The sequence below is a fragment of the Babylonia areolata genome, chromosome 23 (genome assembly GCF_041734735.1).
Source record: "Babylonia areolata isolate BAREFJ2019XMU chromosome 23, ASM4173473v1, whole genome shotgun sequence".
NCBI lineage: Eukaryota > Metazoa > Mollusca > Gastropoda > Neogastropoda > Buccinidae > Babylonia > Babylonia areolata.
In genome coordinates this window covers 23,921,325-23,931,889 of record NC_134898.1, presented here as the reverse complement: position 1 = coordinate 23,931,889, position 10,565 = coordinate 23,921,325, and the positions used below count along the sequence as shown (strand labels likewise).

At 38.6% G+C, this 10,565-nt stretch overlaps 1 protein-coding gene across 2 annotated transcripts in view; it reads left to right on the top strand.

Annotated features, from left to right (window-relative positions):
• Nucleotides 1-2,639, top strand: part of LOC143297857 (integrin beta-PS-like) — a 10,250-nt gene extending 7,611 nt beyond the window's left edge. The window contains exons 6-7 of one of the 2 annotated variants that reach the window (XR_013057316.1): nt 1,711-1,829; nt 2,019-2,639. Coding sequence is in view for 1 of the 2 variants with exons in the window: in XM_076610381.1 (XP_076466496.1) it covers nt 1,711-1,730 (20 nt within the window). In the remaining variant the exon portion in view is untranslated. Of the gene's footprint in view, nt 1-1,710 lie in introns of both variants that reach the window. The other variant, XM_076610381.1, reaches the window with a different exon arrangement.
• Nucleotides 2,640-10,565: the final 7,926 nt, after the last annotated feature.

The window sequence follows — 10,565 nt, the reverse complement described above, 5'->3', positions numbered from 1 at the left end:
ATCCACTGTTAAGCACTTAGACGTAAGAAGACTGCGTGCACATGCACTCAATCGTGAAATCTTACTGAATGATGTGAGTGATATATCATATCTTGCAATGTAATGTGAGGGATATTCTATGTTTAAATGCCGCTGCGGTACCCGTTGTGACTTGATTTTTTTGGTGATATAATTATGATTATGACCAGTGTGTTGAAACTATGTCGAGGTTTCTGTGGGGGTACAGTACATACCTGTGTACAGGTATTCATTGATCTATATCCGTGGTAGATATTGTTTTTTGGCGGTTTTTTTTCATTATATATATATATACATGTGTGTGTGTGTGTGTGTGTGTGTGTGTGTGTGTGTGTGTGCATCTGTCTGTCTGTATGTATGTATATATATGTGTGTGTGTGTGTGTGTGTGTGTGCGTCTGTGTGTATGTATGTTGTGTGTGTGTGTGTCTGTTACTGTCTTTGCGTCTATATTTGTCTGAGAGAGAGAGAGAGAGAGAGAGAGAGAGAGAGAGATTGTGCGTGTGTGTGTGTGTGTGTGTGTGTGTGTGTGTGTAAACCCCCAAAGTAACCCATTGAAACCCTGAAGTAACCCACTGAAACCTCAAAGGTAACCCACTGTAACATCCAAGTGACTAACTGAAACCTCAAAGGTAACCCACTGTAACATCCAAGTGACCCACTGAAACCTCAAAGGTAACCCACTGTAACATCCAAAGTGACTAACTGAAACCTCAAAGGTAACCCACTGTAACATCCAAAGTGACTAACTGAAACCTCAAAGGTAACCCACTGTAACATCCAAAGTGACCCACTGAAACCTCAAAGGTAATCCACTGTAACATCCAAAGTGACTAACTGAAACCTCAAAGGTAACCCACTGTAACATCCAAAGTGACCCACTGAAACCTCAAAGGTAATCCACTGTAACATCCAAGTGACCCACTGAAACCTCAAAGGTAACCCACTGTAACATCCAAAGTGACCCACTGAAACCTCAAAGGTAATCCACTGTAACATCCAAAGTGACCCACTGAAACCTCAAAGGTAACCCACTGTAACATCCAAGTGACCCACTGAAACCTCAAAGGTAACCCACTGTAACATCCAAAGTGACCCACTGAAACCTCAAAGGTAATCCACTGTAACATCCAAAGTGACCCACTGAAACCTCAAAGGTAATCCACTGTAACATCCAAGTGACCCACTGAAACCTCAAAGGTAATCCACTGTAACATCCAAGTGACCCACTGAAACCTCAAAGGTAACCCACTGTAACATCCAAAGTGACTAACTGAAACCTCAAAGGTAACCCACTGTAACATCCAAGTGACCCACTGAAACCTCAAAGGTAACCCACTGTAACATCCAAGTGACCCACTGAAACCTCAAAGGTAACCCACTGTAACATCCAAGTGACCCACTGAAACCTCAAAGGTAACCCACTGTAACATCCAAGTGACTAACTGAAACCTCAAAGGTAACCCACTGTAACATCCAAAGTGATCCACTGAAACCTCAAAGGTAAGAGTATGTCCATCCAGTTTACTCTGTGAGAGCGTTCATCAAGCTGACCTTAAGAGTATGTCCATCCAGTTTACTCTGTGAGAGTGTTCATCTAGGAAGTGCAACGTTCCAGGTTTTGTATCAGTGACATCTCTCGCTTTATCAAGTTTTTTTTTTATTTAGTGTTGTTGTTGTTTTTTTCCCACAGAATGTCCAAGACTCGGCTGAACACGTCCATGTGTGATTCCAACACTGTCAGTGAAACGTTGAAGAAACAAGTTCCACAACCAAGAATTTCTGACACACATAAATCGGGCAAAAAATGACTGGATCCAAGTCTCACAGTGACCTGTTTGAGAATCTGTGTGTGTGTGTGTGTGTGTGTGTGTGTGTGTGTGTAGTCTGCAGGGATTGCACAATAACACACACACACACACACACACACACACACACACACACACACACACACTGCACATACCCTTCAAACTGGTCAATAAATCTACCCTTTCGAAATACAGACACCCAGAAACAACAACTGAAAAAAAAAGTGTATAAACCTAATTCAGTGTTATTCAGTAGCACCAGGCTGGCGACACAGCTTTAAAAGAGCAAGGGAGAACGGCAATGGCTTGTGAGTGGGGTGGGGTGGGGTGGGGTAGGGTGGGGGTGTTTGTGGAGGCTGGGGTGGGGAGGTGGGGCAAGGAAGGGAGGGCAGAGTATCCGAATTTGTCAGATCTGTAACTGTATGTCACTGGTGAAAGTTAATGGGAAAAGCTTAGTCAGCGCTGGATCAATTTAACTTGTGCACAAACCCTTGTCATAAAATGTCGATATTTCATGACACACTCACCTGGAGCAAAAGGTAAACAAATTCAACGAACAAATGCACGGGCGTCTTGTTTAGATGTAAGGTACATGTACACACAGTTCCTGAAATGGCTGGTTCCTGTGTATATGTGTTCAACTAGCAGTCTTTTTTTTTTTTTTAATTCGTATATTATTTCAGGTTCATTTCCAGTAAAATTGTGTTGGTGTTGATGATGTGCTAACTGCTCCTTGAACGTTACTTGAATACTGGATACACAATTACACTGTTTTTGTTTATTGCTTTTCCCCTTTAAAATGAGACTAAATGGATATTGGAGTTCGAGTAGGAACTGATCCTGGTGAGTGAATGTGTGTGTGTGTGTGTGTGTGTGTGTGTGTGTGTGTGTGTGCATGTGCACAAGCGTTTCTTTCTTTAGTTCTACGTCTTTTCACTGCTTAGTGATATTTGATAGAAATAGTGTGTACATTTTACATTTATTCCATTATTCATATTTTTTTTTTATAGCCAAGCAGAATGTTTTTAGTGCGATACCAGAGCTGAAAACATTCCGATCAACAGCAACAATAAAGTGAAATTCAACTAAGATCGTATCCAACCTGGAAAAAAAATGAAGGGAAACGTTTATTGTTTATTGTTGCTTATAGTCCAGCCGACCACACAGAGCCACGTCAGGACTGTCAAACCATACCAAAGCTCAACCACGTCGACACGAAACTGTCAACTCTTTTCTTCTTTTTTTTTTTTATTAGAAAAACAACAAACCCACGAAACATAAATGTGGAACCATAACAGGCACACTGACAGCCACAGACTTGCTTCTGTCACTGACCATGCCAGTTCTTTCTTGCAGAGTATAAAAAAAATTAAAAACCTAAATATATTTTTTTAACTGAATGTAGCAATTAATATAACAATTTCAATATATATATATATATTTTTTTTTTTTTTTTTTTAAGACAGTTCCATTCTGCGGAGCTTCATCTCCCCATGTCCACTTGTATGTACACGTGGTGCATGGCGGTTTTTAACATGTATTTTAGGCAACCATACTTCGTTTTCAGGGGTGTGCTAGGCAAGTTACTCCTTTCATTATCCATTGCGCGCTGACAAGGACTGCATGATCTTTAGCATACGCATTTCTGACACTAGCAGGTGTGCACATCTGTTGACTTATTCTTATCATTATTGTTAGTCTTGTTGCTTATAGACCAGCCGACCACACAGGGCCATATCAGGACTGTCAAACCATACAAATGCTCAACCGCATCAACACAAAAACGGTCACATCTACAACAAAAAAACACAACAACTACGAATACAAACCCACAAAACACAGTTCATGACACAGTATCCCAACCATTTATCTCCTTATGGCAAATAAGACTAGGCCATGCTGAGGACGCCAGCCATTCCGCTTAATTTATCATCCACAAATTACAAACAAAAAAAATTGTAAAAAAGGAAAAAAACAATACTTAAAGCCAAACAAAAAAAATACATGAAAAAGGGCAATCCCCATATAGGCAAATAACACTGCAGAATGGGCAGCTAGTGCCCATCCCAATGTTTACATCTCACTACCTAATCACCAGAGCAAAACATCACAGACTGCGGAAAAGAGAAAAAAAAAGTGTCAAGACTTGCTTGGGAAAAGAAAGAGGAATGGACTGGGAAGGCAGAAAAAGGAAACAACAGTGAAGTAAGAAAAAAGGCAGAAACAAAGAGAGTGATAGAAAAGAGGAAATTTCTAGCACAGAATTTCCAGAAGGCGGGGATGCTATATTTATTCTACAAGACCCTCGGCATCCCCACGGGGGGAATCTGTTGACTTATGAGACCGAGAAAAATCTCTACTCGTAACCCACCGTGCTCTATGACCATGATTCCAACCCAGGACCATCAGATTTTCATTTCGATGCATTACCACTCAGGTGTTGTGGCACTGCATCTAAGCTGGGACAGTTTGATGAGTGGATGCTGAACAAACACTGAAGGCTGACACAGCACACAAGACACTCTGATAGCCAGATCTTTAATGACGTCAATACTCTTGTACATGAACATGATACAAACAACATGGGAGCAATTAATGCACTGCACTTCTCTCCATCTTCTGGCAGAAAAATATACAAAGGCAAGTTCACCTGCTTCTGGTAAAGACAGACATCACAATTTTTGTTAACACTGTCCGCTTACCAACACAAGTCAACAGTGTTCTGTTGCTTGACAACATTCAGAGACTTGCTGACTTCAGCTGGTCTGATGACTAACAATTTCTTCTTCTGCTGGATAGACGCCAAGATGAACTTTTTCCCAGCCTTTTGTTCTTTTTTTTTTTTTAATATAAGAGCTGTAAAATGAAACATGAAAACAAAAAAAAAACCACCCAACTGTTGCACAGACCATGAATAGTATAACAGGTTACCAAACAAGTCACTGGGTACAATTATGTTTGACACTTGTATCATCCACTTATTATTAGGAATGATCACGATTAACACAAACCTCCAAATCTCTACCAGTCCAACTCTTGCTTTATTTACATAGTTGTACCATGAGGTGTCATAATGCTTCATGTCTTACATTTCTAAATCTGTATCCTGAAAAAATACAAAATCTCTGACAGCGAATATATAACCAATAACCACTACATATCAGGTAATAACATTCCTTATACATTCAGCCGAAAAGAGGGAAAGTTAATTTCTTTAATGGATTCAGGAAGTATTTCCACAAAAGCAACATAGCAACTGCGTCACAATTAGTGATATGAAAGGTTATTGTTGTTGTTGTGTTGTTGTTGTGTTTGGGTTGTTGTTGTTTTTATGAGTAATTGCACCACTGTGTCTGCTTAGACTTGTAACAGAGACCATGATGATATGGTCTGAATGGGACTGATTTGGAGATATGCTGGACTCAAAACTAATGCATGGGGAGAAACAAACAAACAAACAAAAACAAAACAAAAAAACAAAAAAATCACCAGATGACAAGCCAGTCACACAGTTCAACATCCGTATGAAAAGCACTTCTTGCGGCACTACACTGTGTATCAAACCATCCCGGTTTTATCTGTTAAAATCCGAGAGTTGTCAGTCATCATTTGCTGAGGCAAAAACTTCACACAATAATTATGGCTGGTGTTTTTGAAATTCACAATACACACTCCCTTTCTACTGCACAAAGGTTTAAATCCATTCACAAATTCGCAGAAAAAAAAAAGTGAGTGGTAAAAGCCCCTCCACCCTGATGCAAAGTGTACTTTGATGACTTCATGTTCTTGAACTTCACTGCAGGAAAACAAAAATGCAAGGTAATGAGATAGCACCATTTTGTAATTCCCAACAAAAGCAACAACAAATGAAGTGGGGAGCGGTGGGAATGACACTTGTCAAGGAGCCCCCAGTTTCAGTTTGAGTTTCATGGCTGTGTCAAAACATGCAGACTGATCCTTATTTGCTTCACTATGTCTGGAAAGAAAAGAAGAAAAAGGGAAAGAAAAGAAAGATGCCTTGCCAAGACACTGACGTAAGGTGCTGATCAGGACTTGAGAGCTCACAAGTCAGAACAGAAATCATATTATCTTTAGATATAATTTCCTTTCTACATTATAAAATAAAATAAATTCTGAGTAAAATAAATCTATGAAAAAGGAGCCTAAACCTGCAGAAACCTGCAACAACTACATTGTAAACAATCAGGTGGATCGTCATTTCTAATATAAACTGAAACTGTATACCACCACCACAAAAAAAAACACATAAAAAAGTGGAAATGTGAATCTTTCAACAAATATCATCAACTGATCTTTTAATGTTTTATATTTCAAAAACTTATCTCCCACAAAGCCATATGTAAACTATGTTTACTGTATACAGCTGTTGAAAAGAATCATGAAACCTTTCCAGAGGTATTCTTCCTAAGAAAGCTGTAGATTGTAGTGCAGTTCTGAAGAAGTGCAAATGCAAAACTGACTATCCATATGGCTAATCATCTATGTTTATTATCGCAGTACACACTGCACAAGGTACAGACACAAATCTGAACCATTATCTGCGCAGACAAATAAAGTACAACAGCGAAATTACAAAAAATACAATTTCAAGTTGACATTATTTGTGCAATAATAAAAAAACCAAAAATTGTTGATACAATGATATATACCAGTTTACACATTATTTGTGCCAGTCGATCACAATTGATTTGTAAACATATCATATGACATTGATGAAAATTAAGTATGAGTATAGAAGCAAAACGAACATTGAATCGATTGTTAAAATAAAATTTTCAAAAAACTTAGAATAGTGGTGGGAGTTTTGCAAGCACTAAAAACGAGCAGTAATAAAAGATAACTAACCCGCAAAGCCAGTGCACTAATCCAGATCCACTCCAAATCAATACCATAAGTGAAAGAATCAGACAAAAGTAACAGAGGCAGGAAAACAACTAGCACAGTCAGTTTGAAGAAACAGTGTTCAGTGCAGACACAAACAAGACAAACTGATTAGTGGCAGGAACGCCGTACAACATACGTTCCAAACAATACACAAGCCAGTCCTAACAATGGTGCAGTGAACACATGGTTCCTGTGAAGATTTCTCTCAAACATTTTTTTTTCCTTACCTCTCTTTTCTGTATCTCTCTTTTTTCTTCTCGATATCTAGTATCTAGAGAGTATGGCATAACTACATCAAATGTGTTTGCTCCCCTTATACACACTCAACCACACACATACACATACAGACAGGTAGATAGATGGATAGATATTGCTTTCAATTTTTCAGTAAGTGTATACAATTAAATCAATCAAAAAATGTTACGGTTGGAGATACGAATAAAGTGAGAATTCCATTATTAAAAACAAACAAACAAACAAAAAAAACCCCACACACACAAAGACACCAAAAAAAGAGGGAGGGTAATGTTGTCCAGTATGGTGTCCATGTGCAAGCATGCACACACACACACACACACACACACACACAGAGAAGTGAACATAAACACACACACAAGTGAACACAAACACACACACACACACACACACACACACACACACACACACACACACACACACATACTGCAGCAAAACGTAAAATCTAGTATCCAGCTCTTAGTCTTCCAATTACCAGGGTTTTTTTTTCATTTTAAAGTAAATCCTAGTGGTGATGAAAATGATGGAGCAACTTGAAAATCATTATCTTTATGAACAAATCAATGAGGTCTGCAAATGTTACCCTTATTCTTGCTTTGTAGTTAAAAAAAGAAAAAAAAAGAAGAAGTTTGATCCCCTCCCATTGAGCAAAAGTGAAGTGACATGATGGTCAGCACTTGCAGTGGAACAATCCCAAACCTATTTTGTGAAATGAGAGGCAGAGCGATTGATTGATTGATTGTTGTTGCTTATAGTCCAGCCGACCGCACAGGGCCGTATCAGGACTGTAAAACCATACAAATGCTCTATCGCATCAACACAAAACTGTCACATCTATATAAAAAATTTAAAAAATTAATAAAAATATTTTTTTAAATTTTAAAATACCAAGACAAGCCCACAAAACACAGTTCATGACATAGTATCCCAACCACTTAGTTCCTTATGGCGAGAGGCAGAAAGAGACGGATAATTATACAAGAAACAGAGAGACACATACAGACAGAGAGAGAACAGGAGAACATTGTGAAAAGGTGATCATATCTGTTGAAGAAATCTGACAGCGCACTTGCCTTTCACACAGCTTGGAAACTGTAGATACACAAGACAGACTGACAGACACACATGACAGAGACAAGAAAGATTGTCTTCATAAAATAAGGTGATTTTGTATTTGTTAAACATCATCTCTGTACCTTAGTCCTTGCTTGCCTTTGGACAACAGATCAATAGCATTTTTTTTAGAGCAAAGCTGATATCTTGACAGAGTTAAGTGTTAGCCAATGAGATTTTTCTATAAGTATTGAGCAATCTGACAATTACAGCTTACATTTCATGATCATCTGAGGGCTAGAAGGACACTTGAGTCAATGTTTTTTTCTCAAACTATCATAATATAAAGCTAAAAATGATGAGATGTCTGTAAAAAAGACACCAAAAAAAACCAAACATATAAGTCAGTGGAATAATATATCACAGAGGTATCAAGAACATGGCTGAGACCACCAAGAATGATCCAACATCAATTGTTAGCAAGCACCATGTCAGCACATCACATTTGTTTCTTTTGCTGCAGTCCGAGCCTTGTTTTAGGCTTTTCATTTGCTGGCATTGCTACAGTCCAAGTCTTGTTTTATACATTCATTTGCTGGCATTGTGAATGCAACTCATACAATTACCTTACTCTATGTCCGTTTTTCTGTTGTTGGTTGTTGTTGCTTTTTTGAGGAGGGGGGTTGGGAGTAAGGGGGGGGGGGGTTGTAGTTGTTTTTTTGTCAGATCTCTTTTAATAAATATCAGGCAAGCAGTTTGTACACAAAACAATTACCAAATAAAAATTTTTTTTTTAAAGATGCACCTGCTCATGTGCCACAGCATGCTCTGTTTCACATGCAGCTTGTGCTTGTACACGAGAAAAAGATCAAATTTAAGTGAGATCAGCCGAGTTCAGGAGCATCCCAAGAATCACTATATCTGCAGCTTGCAGGAAACTGACCACAACACACACACACCGATAGGAGCAGATAGATTTTTAACACTAGTTTTTATCGTCAGCAACAATGCAAATGTTTGTGTGGGGTATGTGTCACAAATGTGCCTTAAATGTTTTGAACGCTTTTGGACTTGATCTTCGCTGTTAGCTGGGGGCACTGACAACTGAAGTATAATTTGAAGTGAATTTTACAGATTTCTGGTCAAGAAGTAGCCCTGCTTTAGACCAAAACTTTAATATATCTGTAATGATGCAAGTGTATGCTCATGTTTGTCGATGCCTTTCCATGCACAAGGTCACCACAGTTATTTGAGGGCAGATGGTTGCCTTCGGCCTTCTCCTCTGTGACTCTGCAGATACTGAAGTATGATCAATAACAAACTGTAAAGTTAAACAATAACAAACTCACGTTGATCAATAACAATGATAAAACTGCCATATTATGTTGATCAATAACAGCGATAAACTGTCATACTGAACAATAAAAATGACAAACTGTCATGTTGATCAATAATGGTGATATTCTGTCATGTCGATCGATAACAATGACAAACCATCATGTCAGTCAGTAACAAACTGTCGATCATGTCAGTCAATAACAGTGACAAACTGTCGATCATGTCAGTCAATAACAGTGACAAACTGTCGATCATGCCAGTCAATAACAGTAACAAACTGTCGATCATGCCAGTCAATAACAGTGACAAACTGTCGATCACACCAGTCAATAACAGTGACAAACTGTCGATCATGCCAGTCAATAACAGTGACAAACTGTCGATCATGTCAGTCAATAACAGTGACAAACTGTCGATCATGCCAGTCAATAACAGTGACAAACTGTCGATCATGTCAGTCAATAACAGTAACAAACTGTCGATCATGTCAGTCAATAACAGTGACAAACTGTCGATCATGTCAGTCAATAACAGTAACAAACTGTTGATCATGTCAGTCAATAACAGTAACAAACTGTCGATCATGTCAGTCAATAACAGTGACAAACTGTCGATCATGTCAGTCAGTAACAGTGACAAACTGTCGATCATGTCAGTCAATAACAGTGACAAACTGTCGATCATGCCAGTCAATAACAGTGACAAACTGTCGATCATGCCAGTCAATAACAGTGACAAACTGTTGATCATGTCAGTCAATAACAACAGTCCCACTGTCAGGTGCAACATTCTCCGGTCTTCCCTTGTCTTATCACTGACCGCCTTCCTTCCTTCCTCGCTTCAATCATCTTTAGCAAGCTTGTCGCATTTCATTCAAAACATCCTTATGGTACATGAAGAAAGGTAAGATCTGCTGGAAGTCTGTTTTCAACTTACACAACCAAAATGATTTCTTGTGTCCGTGGGTAGTTTTATTCTTTCCTTCACCATTTTCATTTTGCATTGCTTTTTCTCACTTTTACTTTCATACTTTCTTCATCTTGTTTTCATTTTTATGTTTCTTTTTTGTTGTTGTTGTTGTTGTTGTTGTTGTTGCTGCTGCTGCTGCTGCTGCTGTTCAGAAATGAATGGAAGATCTTGGAAATGTGCTTTAATCAAAGATGGGAGCTAAATTTCCAACAGAAGAAGG